Here is a 19366-nt window from a genome sequence, read left to right as displayed (position 1 = left end):
TTTGAACATGCATGCTAGATTAAACACCTCAGGGGTCTTGGTTAGGGCTAAATTAGATTTGTATTAGTAATCTTTATTCTTGAAAAGAATAACATCTCCACCCTCTCACCTGTATGGGAAACACAGCAGCATCCCTGACCAAGAATGGTTTGACTTTAAAGGCTTTGCTGAGCGCAGCGGCCTGATAAACGGCACCCATTGCTGCAGCTTCATCTGCATTGATGTTCTTGCTCAGTTCCTCTCTGGAGACAAAAGAACAAAAAATTGAGCCAAACTGATTTTTTTCTCAACTGAAAAAAAAAATGCTGAATATCTATTCAGTTGTTAATGAATGCTAATTGTATTAGATGTTGGAACTGTGTTAGATTTTCTTCAACGTTTCTGAGTTTAATGAAAGAACCAAAGCTAAACTACTAGTCCATAACAAGGGGTCAAGTTCTGGTTAGCTTATCCCAGTCTGCCCCTGCTGGTTGATGTTGTAACTACATCACTCAGCTTCTGGGAGCAACTTTTTCCACTTATAGCCAATCAAGTGTCTACTAGTAGGGTAAACAGGATATTTATAAAGCACAAAAACATACTTTCCCACAGCTTTAAGAAGCACGTCCTGCACTTTGGGCACCCTGGTGGATCCTCCGACCAAAATAACCTGCTCAATCTCATCCTGTTTGACGACAAAGGTATTTCAGGTCATTTATAAATCATGGTCATTTAGAAAACCCGTCTAAAGCTAGTGGCATAATTTTAGCTCCTCACCATGTTCATTTCAGCAGCAGCTAAAGCTTCTTTCACAGGTCCTGGTACTCTGTCAAACAGATCCTCGCAGAGTGCCTCAAACTCAGAGCGAGTCACTTTTGCCTTAAAGTCTATATCATTCCATCAGACCTTCAATCTGGAGAGAGAGAACAAGAGGTCACTAAACCACCCAGACTGGGTTGAAGTAGACAGATCAAAATGAGGTGCCACAACACAGACTACTACAATTTTATTGAAACGCTGAATGCCTCATACTGCTGTTATTTTTGTTAACATACAATAAAGGCTAACAAATCTTATCCAGTCAAGGAAATAAACATTCTTTGATAACACCTATTTAATCAAGGCCATCCAACGTGGATAATATGTACTGAAGGCAGATGTATTGAACAGGTTTCTTTGCATTTCCTAAATCAAAAATTAATATGAAATCAGAAATACTTCCAATCTTATCTTGATTTGTCCTCTCTCTTTAACCTTTAAAACAACTGCAACACTCAAGCTGCATGAAGTGGATGATTTGAGAATATCACAAAGCATCATATGCTTCAGTTGAAGTTAGAACATCTGATAATTTCACTAATTTGCTTACATTTGAATGCGACCTAGAAATGTCTACTCTCTGATCATTTCACACATTTAAAAGTCAAAATGAAGGGAAAGCAGTGAGGAACGACTGTCTTTTGAATTCACGACAGACACAAGTGAAATTTGTTATGAAAAAATAATAGGTTTGGAACATTGTTTTATCCAGTGGTTGTTAAATGAATTTTACACAAAACCTTGTGAATTTGCAGTTGAATGTACGAAAGTGACGGGTTTTAAGTCACCAGAAGTCTTGTTTCACCAGAAAATTACGTTGTGATACTATCATTTGTTTGTTTGACTGTTAGCATTAAATGCCATTCCAGCGTCGGTGGCTATTTTCATGCCAAGAAAAAGTTTGCCTGACAAACGTCTTTGACCAAAACATGCACTGTTAAAAATGGCTCACAATAAGAGCAACAATATGAAATTTTGAAAACAGCTGAATTTCTCTTCATTTTTGCAGACTGTATTGCACACTACTGAAATAAATTGTAATTTCAGTTTGAGATACCTGTGCCATATGTTCAGCATTGGCACTCAGCACTGTCTTGAGTCTCTGAGCCTCTTTAAGGAGTTTGGCCATAGCGCGAAGATTCTCTCTCACGTCTTTCTTTGATTTCTTCTGTTCGTTAAAAAGCTTGGCAAGATGATCTCTGAGCCTCAGCTCCATCTCAAAGCCACCAAGTGTCCTATCAAACCTAAATATAAAGAGAAAACAGCCTTAGTTAACGAACAGCGATACTGTATATATATATACACACACACAAGCACCCATCTGGCCAATAAATGTGGATGAAAATATGGCAACCATGACTAACCCAACTCCACGGATCTGAAGCTGTGGCTGAGTGCCTGATTCCTTGGTCTTCACCGTCTGATACGTGACAATCGTGGCTGTTGTGCTGCCCGAACCCATATCATAAAACATGATGTTCTAAAAAAAAAAAAATTTAATCAGAAATCCTACTTAAAAATTATACTTTATGTAACCAAAATGCCATTGGTTGGCCAAACAGATAGTCCCACCCACAAACAAAACCAATGACTGATGCACTGTTGACCTAATAAATAAATAAAATTCACTTCAATTCTCTCAGAAGTACCTGTGCAGTAGAGTTGATATCCTTCCTCCTAAAGACTCCATAGTTCAAAGCCACAGCAGTATTATCATTGATAAGCTGAAGGACCTTTAGACCTGCTATATGAGCAGCCTGCAAGACTGCCCTGCGTTCTGCCTGATTAAAATAGGCTGGTACTGTGATCACAGCATCTTTTATGGGTTGCTCTATTAGAAGAAAAAAAATTGGTTCATTTAAACATATCAATCTGACCAAGACAACCAATCCAGAGACTCCTTATAATCAAACCTGCAAAGTCTTGGGCCAGACCACGAGAGTAGTTTAATATCATGCCCAAAAGCTCCTCTGGAGTATACTGCAACTCTCTGGATGATACAAAAGATTAATTTCTCATGTTAATATAAAACGATTGGTTATAGCTAATGCACCTGCAAGCGCCCAAGCTTACTCAGAGAATTTGAAAAACACTGTTCCTCTTTTCTCGTCTCTCTGCAGCTGGTGTTCAGGGAAGTGTTTCTGATACTGTGCCACCTGCGGATTGTCTGCCGTCTTTCCCAAAATGCTCTGGAGGAATCTGTAAACCACCTTGGGGTTCTTCACAGCCTGTCATGATTAAAGAATGCTGAAGTCAAAGCTTGTCAAATACACTGCAACAAGGTTTTAAGAAAATACGAAGAGGTGTTTTTCATGCGAAGAGGTGTTTTTCCTTACAACATTGTTTTAAAAAAAATGTATCATGTTTCCATGTGAAACTAAAATATCAATTGTAAACAAACCGGTTTACTTTTTTTTACAACATTGTTAAAACAAAAAATTGTAGAATAAGCTTAATTTAGAATAGAGTCATTATCATTTAATCCAAAAGTAACAAAGTAATACCTAACTTCAAAAAGAGGGGATGGAGATTAAAATAATTATTAGCTAAACATTCTGGTATGGAAAGGGTGCTTTCCTGATAGATGAAATTATTTTGTTTCCACAATGAATTAACGTTGCAATTGGAAATGAGCCATTACAGATTATTTTAAATGCGTTGTAAATGCCACAAGGCATCATGGCGACTTACCACTCCTAAAGCACCGTCTCCAAAAAGCCTCTCGTTTTCCTTTAAGCACACTGCGACTGGAGTTTTCCGCCGGGACTCCCTAAACAAAAAGAAGAAAAATGTTACAAAAGGAGTAAAACGGTGTCTGAAAGGACATGTGTTCTAAATCACGTGTGTGGATTTTACACACACGGTCCTAAAACGTACTTGTTTAAAGCAATCTCCATCGGCACACCAGGTTTCACTATAGCGATTTTCATCCATTCACTGCCCAAGTCCACAGACATCACAGCAACTGATTCTGCAACACAAAACAAAAGTCAGTGAGAGCTGAAACACTAGGTCCTAAATAAAAAACAACAACATAAATATCAAGATTGTAAACATGTTTTAATTCAATCCATCCTGATAGACAACCCCAAAGCAAATATAAGACCATAATCATACTTTATACAGTGCTTACCTGTTTGAGAAGGCAGGAAAGCTACTATTAGGCAGAAAACAGCCCATAATGACAGCCTTTCCCTCATTGTGACCTGCAGGAAATATACAAAGACTGGATCAACAGCATGTAGGCTAAAAGTCACAGCGCAACAGTGACAGCCCTGCACATAAAACAGGAAGCCAAACAAAACCATACCGCAAGTCCTCAAACCGCCATGTCTAACACCATCACGAAAACCGACAAGTACAACATTACAACTTCGATATGAAAAGCTGCCCAAATGCCAGATATGGATGTGCAGGTGGAGACAGTCTGCCAGTGACAGGTGTAGATGGGTACATGCTGATTTGATGTGATCCCACCCACAAGTCTGAGACAAAGCTTGAGAACATGTGGATCACAAACCTGTTCCTGGAGGCCCCTCCTCAACAGTACGTTCTGGATGTTGTCTTGAACGCAGCTGATTTCCCAGTTCAGTTCTGAAGCAGAAACCCACAAATTCTGTGTGTCTTATAAGGGTCACATAAAAAAAATTATTTGAGGGGCCTCCAGAAAACACTCTCTCAGAGATTTCCTGCAGAAGACATTAGAGCCAAGGAGTAAATAGAATACGAGACTACAGTCATTATGAATTAAAAAAAAATCTATTTTGGCTTTATTTTTTACGCTCAAGTTTCTCCTGTTTTTAATGCTGATTTAAAAATGCAAAGTGGAAACTTCCAGTTGCACAGCCTGTTGTGTGACGTAAGCTTGAATGAGGTTGCCTGATCCTGATGAGAAGAGCATCATGACCATGTCAAAGTGTAATTCCACTGCTTGATAATGTGAACGTTGTGAACAGAACGCTTTCTTTCTATACATCTATATATACACGAAAACGCGGTTGATGGTCTAGTAGATGTACCACTGTACTTGACTGATCAAGACACATTTATGAACATATGCAACCACTCAGATGAGCCGAAACACATCCAACAAAGAAAGTGATGGCATGGCACTTACCTTCAGTCAGATCAAGTTTTATATTGGCTGTTGTTGACTGGTAAATCCCTCTTGACACTTGAACAACAATATTTAGAAACGCTTATCCTGCCCTAATTATGAACCAAAACTTTTCTGTGCTGATCCTTGGTATCTAACGTCTTACAGGAGTCAAGAAGATCGCATTAACCAGCAATGCTCTGTGAGCACACCACCTCGCTTGCTTGATTTTGCTCTTGCAATCACCGGCTTGTTCTAACACATTGGGCCCGGAACGCGGCGTGATCTCATTGGATCCACACAACTCGCTGCTCGCCGAGTGAAGCGCTAATCGCTATGCTGGTAAGTCCCGCCTCTTTACCCTTGAATGGAGAACGCCGATTGGTCCACGTGCCAACCAGTGCGCGCGAGTGGTCGGTCGTGTAAGTAAGCACGGATCTGATTGGTCCACGTGAAATAGGGGAACGGACAGCTGTGCGACAAGTTGTAGTTTTTGACTCATCTCTGCGAGTAGATTCGTTTATTTTAAAGAACCGGTACATTCACGTCATCTTTGCATCCATTAGATGTTATAAAACAGTTATAAAATTACGTTTATTCTATTTAAAATAAACAGATATTTATTAAACCGACTTTCTTCATATGTACGTTTATGTTTAAAAATACAGGTCATTCGCTAAAAATAAGAATTTTCTTTTTGCTGCGTATTTTGGCTTAAAAAAACTGCACCAATTATTTGACTTATTTTTTATTTGTGGCTCCTTGTGCTTAACCTTATTACCTTTATATTAACGTGAATACAGAAAACAAGAATAGCCTGACACTAGTCACATGACAGTGATGCGAGTCACATGATTTTGCTAAACAAGAACTGCTTGGAAAATGGCAGCGTTCTTACAGTGGAGACGTTTTGTGTTTTTCGATAAAGAAACGGTGAAAGATACGAGCGAAAATGGGAAAAATTTCCAACTACCGGTGGGAATTGCGGCCTGTGATTCAGGTCGAGGACACATTGTGCTTGGAGATATCCTTAAAATGCTGAAGTCGTGCTTGAGGCTAGTTAGCAATGATGACCCTGATACTACATATATTTCCTAATTATAGTTGTACAAGACGTAGCGTATTTTATTGGTTGCGGGTGTCCCGTTTTGTAAAACGCATGTGTTTTAGATTTGTGGTGAATCCAAAACTCATTCCTGTCTGGCTGATTATTTGTGATGATTTCAGTTGTGCCATATGTGATTGGTTTCTTTAACTCGTTCAATGCACATATGGATGGGCAGATCTGGTTTTTGACCCGCTCCCTGCAACTGTCCAGTTTTCAGGCTTACAAACTGCGGGTGACACACCTGTACCAGCTGAAACAACACAACATCCTGGTATCTGTGGGTCAGGATGAGCCTGGCATCAATCCTCTGGTAAGAATCACTAAAGGTGTTTGTTGAAGCTGCACGTCAGTGCCTTAGAGATGTAAGCTGATAGATATCTAAGTGCATGTGTTTGGCCTTCAGGTTAAGGTGTGGAACCTTGATAAGAAGGACAGCGGCAGTCCTCTTTGTACCCGGATATTTCCTGCCATACCTGGAAACAAACCTACTGAAGTGTCTTGTCTAAGTGTACATGAAAACCTTAATTTCATGGCTATAGGTAGGCTTTTTTTTATTCACAAAGCAGTTAATATTTACTTATAATAAAAATATTTACTTATAATAAAATGCATGTTAACTGAAATAAAAGGGACAAAATAAAATAGATTTATATATAATACTATACAATTATATTAAATATTACAATATATTAATATAGTAATATTATATAAAATGACAAATATCTTTATCATTTAGTTTCTGTATTTAAAATCACAAAAACTAAAAAGTAAAAAAAAACCTGAAAATATAAAACTAATTTAAAATATTAACATTTTAACTATGCTAAAATAACACTGTCACAATTGTTAGTCCATGTGTATTTAAAAAGTCAAGATATAAAAAAGACTGCAAGCAATGAAATTCCTTTTATATCATCCCTCCAAAATGACAGATTTAATATGATCTTGTAAACTTGTTAATATACAGATCAAATTTATTTTAATACATTTTGTTGATTTGAGTGTTAGGATTTTATGTGGTATGAAAAATGTTTTTTATAAAGGATATCATTTATAAGTAAAATTTTAATAACAAAAATTGCACTTTAATGTTGCAAAAGTAACTAAATGCCAAGTAGCCTTTTATAATAAACGTTTATAATAAATATCTTGAAATCACTTCTAATACGTGATTGTAAATAATTTCAGTGACAATAAATTGCAACCGCAACCCATATTTTTTGCAATATGATGCATTTCAAAGTGAAACAAACAATCCCTGATTTATTCATGAATGATTAATTAGATCAGGAAAAGTAGGTGTTATACCCAAACACAGCTATTTTGATTTTATGTCCACCGTTATATCTATGTTGGATTGTCAGGCTTCACAGATGGCAGTGTCGTGCTGACGAAGGGTGACATCACCAGAGACAGACACAGTAAAACTCTCAGCCTCCATGAAGGCAACTGTCCAATCACAGGCCTGGCTTTCCGGCAGGCTGGCAAAGTCACGCACCTGTTTGTCGCCACTTTAGAAAAAGTGCAGGTACAAATTAGTTGCACCAAATGTGATCTACTTCGTGTGAATCCAGATTAAAAATCGTACCGAGCTGAAAGCAGCATTATCCTTATGTTGACAGTGTTACACATTATCCGTGAAAGAGTACCTCGTATAGAACTGGACACACACGGCTGCGCCCTCCGCTGCTCGGCGCTCACAGACCCCTCGCAGGACTCACAGTTCATAGTGGCTGGAGATGACTGCGTGTACTTGTACCAGCCCGATGAGAGAGGACCCTGTTTCGCTTTCGATGGGCGCAAACTTCTAACTCACTGGCACAGAGGATACCTGCTGCTGCTCACACACAACAACAAATCACCCAGCAAGTAAGACTAATTGTACTTTAAGAATCATGGTTCACAATGACGTAAGTCTCTTTTTTTTTCACATTTTTGACATTCAATTTGCGCAGATCTGATTATGGCGGCAGACAGACATCCCCTACAGAAAAGCACATCCTGACCATTTACGACCTTGACAACAAGTTCATCGCTTACAGTGCGGTGTTTGATGATGTCATTGACGTTCTGGCAGAATGGGGCTCGTTTTACGTCCTAACGAGGGACAGAACGCTGTATATGCTGCAGGAAAAAGACACGCAGACTAAGCTAGAGGTCAGTACGGTGTTATTGTCATTAAAGAAAACCTAAGGATTAAAAAACATAATAAATGAATAAAAAGTAATATACCCTACCCTTTTTTAGATGCTGTTTAAGAAGAACCTGTTTGTGATGGCCATTAACTTGGCTAAAAGTCAGCATCTGGACAATGATGGTCTGTCTGAGATATTCAGACAGTATGGAGACCATCTCTATGTCAAAGGGATCATGATGGAGCTATTCAGCAGTATATTCGGTATATTTGCAGGTCAGATTCTTAGCTACACGTTTCATTTAAAATCAGGCACGTCATGGTTGTGTCCTGTCTCTCTCAGCACCATTGGGAAGCTCGAACCCTCATACGTAATCCGTAAATTTTTGGATGCACAGAGGATACATAACTTGACAGCGTACCTACAGGCTCTCCACAGACAGTCGCTGGCCAATGCTGACCACACTACTCTACTGCTCAACTGTTACACCAAACTGAAGGACAGCTCCAAGCTGGAAGAGTTCATAAAGGTCTGTATAAAAGAGATTTTTGGCTTGAAAGTGCATTTTAAGCTTTTTGAATGATGATCACAAACAATCCTTTTTAAACTCTGCATCCTTCCTCTAAATGTAGAGCAATGAAAGCGAGGTGCATTTTGATGTTGAGATTGCCATCAAGGTGTTACGCCAGGCCGGTTATCACAGTCACGCCGTGTTTCTGGCAGAGAGACACATGCACCATGAATGGTATCTAAAGATCCAGCTTGAGGATTTAAAGGTGAATATATGATACTGTTATGACACACAAATAAAGCTTTAATGTAAGCCAATACTTAAACCAGTACTTCTTTTCAGAATTATCAGGAGGCTTTACGCTATATTGGAAGGTTGCCATTTGATCAAGCAGAGAGTAATATGAAGCGTTACGGAAAGATTTTAATGCATCATGTGCCTGAAAGCACCACTATCCTCTTAAAACGCCTTTGCACTGACTATCACCCCAGCAAAGACTCAACCGACAGGGACAGTCTGGACAGGCCTGCAGAAAACAAGGTCTGGCATTAACATTAGCACCTATAAATAATCCACCACCGACAAATAAAATAATTCACATACCTTTTTACAGGCCAATCCAGAAGAGTTCATCCCAGTATTTGCCAATAACCCACGAGAGCTGCGAGCGTTCCTGGAACACATGATCGAAGTGGATCCGTTCTCACCTGAGGGAGTTTATGACACTCTGCTAGAGCTCAGACTTCAGGACTGGGCACATGAGCAGGACCCAGGGTAAAAATAAAAATGCTTTGTGCAATCTGTTAACATATCTCACACACATGTGTCTCATATTATGTTATTAATGACAACATCTGCACCTGCAAGATCTGATGGAACGCTTTGAGGATTTCTGAAGAATTTGACTTTTTTTTGTTTAGAAATTTGATATTTATCAGATGTTTGATTTATGATTTAAGCAATTCATAAATGCTTGCTACTTCATAAATGCACAGTATAAGGCAGCATTTAACAAGATTGATTTTAGCTTTTAGTTCTTAAAATGAAAATAAAATAAAAGGCATTGACATTTTTTAGTATTTAGACTTTTTTTATTTGTTTTTGCTATAAAGTAATCACAAGTTTATGACTGGCCAGAGTTTCAATAATATTGCATCTTGAGAAAAACATTAAACCGATCTCATGTGGTCTTATCTTTTGTAGCTGCATTATTAAGTATTATTAAAGGGGGTCTTACTGTTGTAAAAGCATATACTACAGAAACCCAACTTCCTGTCTTTGTTCTGACAGAAGAAGAAAGTCCTGCAGGAGGCAGCACTGTCCCTGCTGAGGAGCGACAACACCGTGTTTGACAAAGCCCTGGTGCTCTGCCAGATGCACAACTTCAAGGAAGGAGTGCTGTATCTGTATGAAAAGGGCAAACTGTAAGCGCTATTTCTTAGAAATGTCGATCTCATTTACTCGTAACATGCTATAAAAATGATCTACGTCATTCCACAACCATACTACAGCCTTGTGTGACAACAGATCGCAATTACTGACTGAATTCATTTCAGAATTTAATACGTCTAAACTTGCATTACACTGAGCACGAAAGCAAAGCTGACAGGACGGTGTATTTCTGCAGGTACCAGCAGATCATGCATTACCACATGCAGAATGAGGAGTATGGGAAAGTCGTGGAGGCCTGTAAACGCTATGGGGACAGTGAAGTGTGTTTGTGGGAACAGGCTCTAGGCTATTTTGCACGCAAAGAAGAAAACTGTAAGGCCTACATTAGTGAAGTCCTGCAGCACATTGATGAAAACAACTTGATGCCTCCACTTCTGGGTAAGTAAAAGGATACATAAAAACCTCTTCTGTGTTTTTCACACATCGATACATGGCTGTGACATTTTAGCACGTTTTAATATCGCCTGGTTTTCGTGGTTAATTTTAGACTGTATAACTAATGTTGTCAGCATAAGTTGGACCTTTTATGAATGTTTATGTTGCAGTGGTGCAGACTTTGGCTCATAATTCCACAGCATCTCTCTCAGTCATAAAAGACTACCTGATAAATAAACTGGAGCGGAGACCCAACAGATCGAGGAAGATGAAAGAAAGATTCGACAGTATAGAGAGGAAACGCCCACCTTCGAGCTGAGATACAGGAACTTAAAACCTGGTGAGCAAATCAAGGATTCATTTATTAGTCAACGGCATTAAAATATTATGCTACAGTTGATAGCGTAGGAATTTCATGTTTATTTTTAAAATAACATGATTACGCTTGCTCTTTCAGTGCAAAGATCTTCCAAAAGACCAAGTGCAGCATGTGCAACAGCCCACTAGAGCTGCCGTCTGTGCACTTCCTGTGCGGTCACTCTTTCCATCAGCACTGCCTGGAGAGCTTTGCAGAGAGCGAGGCCGAGTGCCCCACCTGCACCCCCTGAGAACAGGAAAGTGATGGACATGTTATGCATGCAAGATCAGAAACGAGATCTTCATGATCATTTTCACAGACAGGTATAGATACTTTTTTTACTTCAGGACATTTTAAATTGATCGAAATACAGTGTGTTTGCCAATTAAATACTCAAATATAGACATTTCTCTCTCTCGTAGCTCAAATGCTCTAACGACGGCTTCTCTGTCATCGCTGACTATTTTGGCCGTGGAGTGTTTAACAAACTCACTCTGATTACGGATCCTCCAGGAGGAAAGAGTGGAGCTGGCAATCTGGAGGCTGAATTCAACAGAGATCTGCTCATTAACACCAAGAGAAATGTTTGAGAACTGGACTGGAGCTCATATTAAAAGAAGTACTGATCTAGGTCAAATGTCCGATTTTGGTTTGCTTCTGAAACGGCCTTCAAACAAATCCAATTTACCCCTGCGACTTCTCTTGTGTTGATTTATTTATAGGCCTGGTTGCAGAGAGCAGGGTGACAGATTGTGCAGAATGTTCTCACATCTGTGTAATCTGCAACGTCAGATCAGCATAAAGTGGAAAGCATCAAAACCACATTGGGCGCATTTATAACGTTTAAAATCTTGCACTTCAAAACTGTGACCATTTTCAAGCTTTGAATTCAGTTGCCGCTGGCACACTACAGAAGACACCTTAAAAACTTTATTTTGCATCCTGTAATAATTTATGTATAATATTTCATTAGTATTGCAACCATTCATTATTGCATACAAAGCACCTAATCAACAATTATCATGTCAATGTTATCATATCGATGTCAAATGCCTGTAAAAGTGTCATTAATGAATATAAAACATCAAGTTGTAACTTGTAATTACATTGCGCGCTTGCTGTATTATCTCAGATGTTCGTTTGTGATGAATTAATAAAAATATTTACAGTGCTTTACATTGCATAGGCCAACGAATGCATAAATATGTCAAAAATATTCTATTCGCACATCAAAAAAACGATTCTATCGTTTATGTATACCTTAGGTAGTGTCTAGTTGAGCTAAAAAAGTTTGCAAAGCTGAACCAACAAGAAAATGTGCTAAGAACCACATCCTGTTCTCAAGAGCTGATCCATGATGCCTAGAACTGCTGTGCTTTTAGTCACGTCGAGCTCTTCTTTACTCTGTGACTCAAATCACAAATCTCAGCTTTACCCCATACTATTCACTCACTAATGTCCCAGATTTAAAAAAAAAAAAAGTGTAAAGAGATTAGTAGGCTAATTTTCCGTTCTTTCTCTTGCCACACCTTAGAGGATTGAGGGAAGCCACATGTCTTCTCGTGGTTTCTTTGGGTTTAGAAAAGTTTATGCGGACATTTCTACAACCATTCAATCTGCTTATTAGGTATTCATTACATCATTTAAGCTCAACATCTTATTTGACTTCTTGTGGACTGGAAAAATAATTATGCATTTGCTTCATCATTGTACTTTGATAGAATTTAGAAACGTTTATTAATATAAATGTTTGATGTATATTGTATCTGATGTGCTTTTTATTTCGATAACCTACAAACAGCACATCATTCAATTGTATTATGCAAATAATGCACACGTAAATAGGGGGCTTTTTGCGAAACAGATTATTCAATTATAAAGCACTTTGAACTACACACAAACCTGCAATGTTATTAAAGCACCCCCTCACTCGTTATGAGTTTAAACGAAGCCGTCGGGAAATAATAAATTCGGCTCGGAGTTTAAAAAACTGGCGTTCTCACGCACTTCCGCTGAACATCTCGCGAGATCAAGTTTCCTTGACAACAGTACACCGTGTTTTCATGGAGGCGTCTGAGCGACAAAAGGTTTGTTATTATCGTGCAAATGCCAAAAATTTAATCTCGGATACAACGTTAAATACGTAATAAACTATGTAATACACACGTGGTGTATTTTATTACTCACTGTTCAATGCAGCTCGTAAATCGATGCAACGCGTGCGTCAAACACTAAGCTTCAGTAAACATTGTTAAGCCTTAATGTTTATGTGTCACATGGCCAAATAATTTACGAAGTTACATGACGATAATGGTTATTGGTTGCTTTTTGCTAGGTTATAATAGTCCTGTAAAGCTAAACAGCTAAACTAGCTGGAAAAGTATTACTTCTAAACCTATATAGTAAGTTACTTAAGGGCATCACAGACATGTTTTGAGTCAGCAGAGTTTTAGTATCACAATGACACCTAAAAATATCTCAGTAGGCATCTCCAGGCACATTTTGAAACCCAGTGTTAGTATAAAACTAGAAAGTGTAAATAATACCTGCAAACAGATTCAACTCAGAACCAACCAGCCATACGTGAGAGTTTTGAGGTGAATGCAGAAGAAGCTTAACAGTGCACACACCATGAGGTGAATGCAGAAGAAGCGACCAGTGTGCACACACCATCCCCAAGACAGATAGGTCAGACTGTTTTCCACGTCTTTACATTTGACTTACCAAGGGTTCATCAACCGTTTTTCATGCCATTATGTCTTTATTTCAGTTTCCAGGAGGTCAGGCAGGCAGAAGCACAGCGCCATGGCCTCTTACGCTGGCGATAAACTAGAAGAGGACACTAAAGTAAGTTTACTAACATATTCGGCTAATGGATAAAATTACGTTGAAATGACCTGTTCGCATCCAACAGCAGAGAAAAAAGAGCCACCACTTGGTGCCCGTGCTTCTAATCAGAACGATGAAGAAGATGAAGAGGATGATGAGCGATGAGGATGATGACGAAGATGATTCTGATGACTCAGAGTCTGATGAAGAAGAAGGGGAGCCCGGATCTGCTCCAGAAGGGTCTGGCTGTTCATCTTCTGTCTAATATAAAAGAAGAGATAGATGATATTAATGTTTCATCATTTACTTTTAGTAGAGATATAGACAGATTTTTGAGTTGCAACATTTAAGTAAATGTTTTATCAGTAGTGCTAAAAGAAGTGAAGCTTTTTATTATTTATTAAAATAAAAACGTGTGTGTTTGTGTGTGTGTGTTTGGATGATTTCTCATAGTGCATACGACCCAGCCGATTATGAACATCTTCCTGTGACAGCGGAGATCAAAGAGCTTTTTCAGTACATCACAAGGTTTGCATTCGCAGACTTCCACACCTTCTGCATTTGATGTGCACCTATACACGAAACATCTGGCAAACTGACCTTTAAAACTGCCATGCAAAGCAGTGCTTCTTCAGCTATGAGCTCTTTTGACCATGTGTACAGTATGAAAATTACATTACATTACATTTATTTGCTAACAACGTCTAACAGTGAATACACATACATCACATGAGAATCATGTCATTTTGTCCTAGACTTACATGAGCATCTCAAAATATTAAGTAAAATAAAATACCCCTTTTTTTGTCTGCGCTATTTAAACACAATCAAATAATATTTTCACACGTTTGAATATGGTAAATTTTGAAATAATTTGAAATTAAATAATATTTAGTTAACTTTAATGTAATTGTTATGTTGTGTATTAAAAATAAGGGATTAAAAATGAGATTTATACATCATCTGAAAACACAGTAAATGAGCTTTCCACCAATGAATGGTTTATAACACCGTTTGACCAACATGCAACAATCTGGAAAATATATATTCTTTTAGGTATACTCCACAGACGATAGAGCTTGACCACAAATTGAAGCCCTTTATCCCTGATTTCATCCCAGCTGTGGGAGACATTGATGCTTTCCTCAAAGTGAGTGACAGTTCACACATCTGAACTGGACATGGGTGTCCAATATAAAAGTTTCTGATTGTTTTTGTTCAACTCACAGGTACCAAGGCCAGATGGGAAGGCCGACAATCTGGGTCTCCTGGTTCTGGATGAGCCGTGCAAGAAACAGTCAGACCCAACAGTGCTTTCCCTGTGGCTCTCAGAGAACAGCAAACAACACAACGTTGCCGTGAGTTCACACACGCTCACTAGAACAATTGAGGTACTAATTTTGGTCTATACTATAAGTAAAATTAGAAAGTGATGCACATCTCTTTCACAGGAAGTGAAAGTAAAGAGCGTTGAAAACCCAGAGAAGAACCCGAAAGCCATAGACAGCTGGATCGAGAGCATTAGTGAGCTGCATCGGTCCAAGCCTCCAGCGACTGTACACTACACCAGGCAAGCACTGATATGAACCAGCCATGAACATCCAGAAAAATACAGAACACAACATCTATGTCATTTTATAACAAGAGACTTGTATATTTCTTCAGACCCATGCCGGATATTGACAGCCTTATGCAAGAGTGGCCGCCTGAGTTTGAGGAGCTTTTAGGGAAGGTTAGATCTTGATTGAAATGTCATAAATAAAAATCTGCAAATTCAAACGTTGACCTTCACTTTCCCATCTGTTCATCAGGTCAATCTTCCCACAGCAGATATTGACTGTGATTTGGCAGAGTATGTTGACATTATTTGTGGTAAGTTGCATGTTTCTTATGTCTATATTTTTCATGTTTTTTGGGGGGCTATATTGTAATGGCTGTTGGCGTAACTGTTCAGGAGTCCTGGACATCCCTGTGTACAAGAATCGGATTCACTCACTTCACGTCCTGTTCACACTTTACTCCGAATTCAAAAACTCACAGGTCAGTTTCAGATACTATACAATATTATATAAAAATCTGCAAAAACTGATTGCATGTGTTGTATTACGTGGTATTTGTTCACATTTTTAAGACACAGCATTTTAAATGTATCAGTTCTGGGTTGCGTAATTAACAAGCTTATTTTATTCTTCCTGTCTTCAGCACTTTAAATCTGTAGCGGAGGGCCAGAAATCTGACACACCGCCTGCTTCGCGTACAGCCACTGCTGAATTAGAAAGACTCACTTTGGATTGAGGTCTATTTTGGCCTATTTTCTGACATCCTGTTTTGTTCTTAGCTGTTTGTCACCAGTTGTGTGAAGTTAAATTGTTTTGCGTCTTGGACTTATATGTTTGCATTTAACAGACTTTTAATTAAAAAAATCTGTAGATTGAGAACTGTAGTCTGCTCAAAAAATAATCAAATCTACTACATCAGTCAGTCCATTGCCTACTTTTTTTACACTTTGCATGGAGTTGATCTTTCTTTTTAAGGGTAAAACCAAAGGGAAATGAGTTTCTATGTTTAATTCCACTTCTTGCATTAATAGATTTTTTTTGTGTCACTTTAATCACGCTGTCAGGAGTTTCAGAATCTTAATAGCTTTTTTATTACAAGATATACTGTTTAGGTATTATATAAATATCCCATAAAAATAATACAGCATTAAACTGATTTAACACTAAACACCAAAAGGATCTGCTGATTTAGCACAGCAAGATGACTTTACATTAATAATCATTTTAAAACAATTACACTAAACCGGTATATGAATATGTACATGAGGCGTTGTCTGTTAGATAATTTGAATGAGATCAGCACTGCCTTCTTCCTGTCTGAGTCTTCAGATGCTACTTTTTATTCTGAGATGACAGTGGTTTTGAGCATAATAAACAGCATTAAATAAAGAATTTTCACATATTTTAATGGTTTTGATTAATAGTTATGAGTCATAATAAAATGCTGATTTAGCTACAAGAAGATCTAAAAGTCTAGATCAAGAAGACTAACCCCTCACTTACGATGCCTGGATGTTACATTCATATTTGGATGTTTTTCTTTGCTGTATTGGGCAAGTATGGCTTCTCATTTCTAAGGCTAGATATTAAATAAGATTTATAATTTTCAAAAGTTAAATATTTTACATACATGATGTTGAGTTTGATCTGCAACGGCCGATTACTACATTTTACATTTATGGTGATTAACATAATATAGTTTATCTGTCACATAAATATGTTTTATTAATAAAAACAAGCGTATTTATTTGACAGCAAAAGAAACTGAACTCAAAGAAGTGAAGACGGGCTTATACAGTCGTGTGGAGCTCACTGGAGAGAATGTTACTGATTCGTTCTCAGTGGAATGGACCAAACAAAAAGGATCACAAACGTGTCTATGTTTAAGAAAAAATAGCACATTCATGGCTTCATACAGTGCTTGCTGTGGAACGGTTCATTTCTTTTTGAACAATAACAGCCTCGTTCTGGAGAACGTGACCGCAGAAGATGAAGGAGTATTCACTGAAACGATAGTTCTACTAAACAGAACTACAAAACGGCAAAACTTTACATTAATCATTCAATGTAAGTCAGACATATCAGAGTTATTACTACCTGTGTTCAATTTATCATATTCTATGTGGTGCACATTAAAACATTTTATTTTAAGACCCTCCGAATGCAACAGAAATCGTGGTCTCCTGGACCTCCAACACATCTGTGACTCTCAAATGTGAAGTGAGCGGCTTATTTCTGAATCTGACGTGGAAGAGAGAAGGAGTCCCTATTCTAGAGAAACACAGACACTCTTTCAGTGAGAGAAACCAAACTCTACACATCGACAACATAACCAGCTCTGATTACGGCACGTACAGCTGTATTGCTACAAACTCATACGGACAGTCAGAAAAGCACATATGTATTACTGGTGAGCAGCATTTATTGTGCACCTTATGTGTATCCTGAAAATGTTTAGGACCAGGACTTAAAACTAAGACATCTTTAAACAGAAAGCAGTGTTGTCTAAAAGGAGTGCATTGCATAATCATGTAATTTTCTGGGGTTTTTTGAAGGTGAGAATGGGGCTAAAGGTCAAACTCAGTCTGATCAGATTGTGCTTTCCAGTGGACTTGCGCTCACAGGTGTTTTGGGACTGTGCATCGTGTTCTGCTGCCTTTACAAATATCATCACAGTAAGATTTTCCCCCAATACATCAGCAATGTGCAGAAATGGTGCTTCAGCAGGTGGCACGTGTAGGATTATATAATGTAAAATAATATTTTGTGTAGTGTATTTTACATTCGTTTTATTTTTAAGGCCAAAGAGTGACAAAGTGCAGAACTACAAATCAATTTTTTTTTCCTGAGCTGCCACTAATACTATAAAATATCATATAACTTCTTTTTAATACACAGGTGATGCAGACCATGTCCATGGAATTTATCAGGTAACACACAAAAAGGCATAAACAGATAAATCTTGATTTTAGTACACATTAATGCAATTACTATTTATTATCTTTTGAAAGATCTTGTGAAATAAAAAGCAGCTTTTTTTGTGCTTATTAGCAAAAATGACTTAATGCCAGTGTACACAGACAAAATTAGCCTTAAGCAGACACACATTTAAAAATTAACAGATTTCCTATTCCAGGAAAACAAACGATATTGTACAATAACTTAATACAATAAAAGGCTTTTTAAAATTAGAATATCTTCTGTTATCACCTGCTTTTAAACATTACCAAATCATGGATCAGGCTGTAAAGCAAACGTGTCGCCAAAAGCTTCAATAAGTCACACAAGTAATGGTCTAACAGTAAAAGTAACAAGTCATTTTATGTAGCTTTCAATTCAACTAAACTATTTGTATCCCGTATAATTCTACGATTTATTTATGTATACATATTAATAACGCATGTATACTCCGACCACTCCTTTCTCTCAGGAAGTACCTGACTCTGAAGAGGTGACTTCTCTGTTGTACGTCAACACAGACTTCATTAAACCAAAAGATAGCAGTCAGGCCTCGGCTGCAGCTCTGCGCGCTCAGGTCTCTGGTTACTCTGAGGTGGGACTCACAAGCGGACAAGAAACTGTCGCCTGGCACTGGCTCATTAATGATCAGTCCACGTCGCGTTCTGATGCTGGAGAGGACAAATTATGTTCTACAATATTACATTAAATAATAAACAAAATGCTTTTCATAATCTGCAAATGTTCATTAATTGTTTGCATTATTTGTTTATTGTTTTACCTGTTCGCATTTTTTATTAAAGCGCAGGATTTTAAATGCTTTAGTTCTGGGTTGTATTCGGGTTTTTCCTGTGATCAGCGCTTTTAAATGTGTAGCGGAAGTCCAGAAATCCGACACACCGCCTGCTTCACGTACAGCCACTGCTGAATTAGAAAAACTCACTTACACTGAGGTCCCTTTTATGGCCTATTTTCTGACATCCTGTTTTGTTCTTAGCTGTTGTGTTGCCGGTTGAAGTTACATTTTGTTTATGCATTTTAAACGTATTCGGTTGTGTTTTAAGAGGAAGGAAGGATTTCATCATTTCACTCTACTTCTTACATGAACAAATTTTTCATGCCACTTCATATTCGGTATCAGGAGATTCAGACTCTTTATAGCTTTTATTGGGAACATAGAGTTAAAA

General features: G+C 38.0%; 2 protein-coding genes and 2 pseudogenes across 2 annotated transcripts; 3 read left to right on the top strand and 1 right to left on the bottom strand.

Moving 5' to 3' along the window:
• LOC122352399 overlaps positions 1-5220 on the bottom strand; it is a 9791-nt pseudogene extending 4571 nt beyond the window's left edge.
• Positions 5221-5729: 509 nt separating this feature from the next.
• On the top strand, positions 5730-11664 carry LOC122352757 (annotated as a pseudogene).
• Positions 11665-11955: 291 nt separating this feature from the next.
• LOC122352756 (intraflagellar transport protein 46 homolog) lies at positions 11956-16105 on the top strand. Its single transcript, XM_043250352.1, is given in 14 exon segments — positions 11956-12920; positions 13390-13416; positions 13455-13521; positions 13604-13684; positions 13751-13821; positions 13823-13902; positions 14116-14190; positions 14719-14812; positions 14892-15020; positions 15114-15232; positions 15328-15394; positions 15474-15534; positions 15617-15702; positions 15865-16105. Coding segments are annotated over 14 exon segments (1230 nt in total). The 5' UTR covers positions 11956-12740; the 3' UTR covers positions 15958-16105.
• Positions 16106-16149: 44 nt separating this feature from the next.
• Positions 16150-18921, top strand: LOC122352754 (hemicentin-1-like). Its single transcript, XM_043250350.1, has 6 exons — positions 16150-16774; positions 16977-17288; positions 17374-17631; positions 17777-17896; positions 18120-18151; positions 18652-18921. The coding sequence occupies exons 1-6, from the start codon at positions 16726-16728 to the stop codon at positions 18886-18888; spliced, it is 1008 nt and encodes a 335-aa protein (XP_043106285.1). The 5' UTR covers positions 16150-16725; the 3' UTR covers positions 18889-18921.
• Positions 18922-19366: the final 445 nt, after the last annotated feature.

This window comes from Puntigrus tetrazona, chromosome 10, assembly GCF_018831695.1.
Source record: "Puntigrus tetrazona isolate hp1 chromosome 10, ASM1883169v1, whole genome shotgun sequence".
NCBI classification, from domain to species: domain Eukaryota; kingdom Metazoa; phylum Chordata; class Actinopteri; order Cypriniformes; family Cyprinidae; genus Puntigrus; species Puntigrus tetrazona.
The sequence above is the reverse complement of the archived record's forward strand: the minus strand, read 5'-3'. Positions and strand labels throughout refer to the sequence as shown.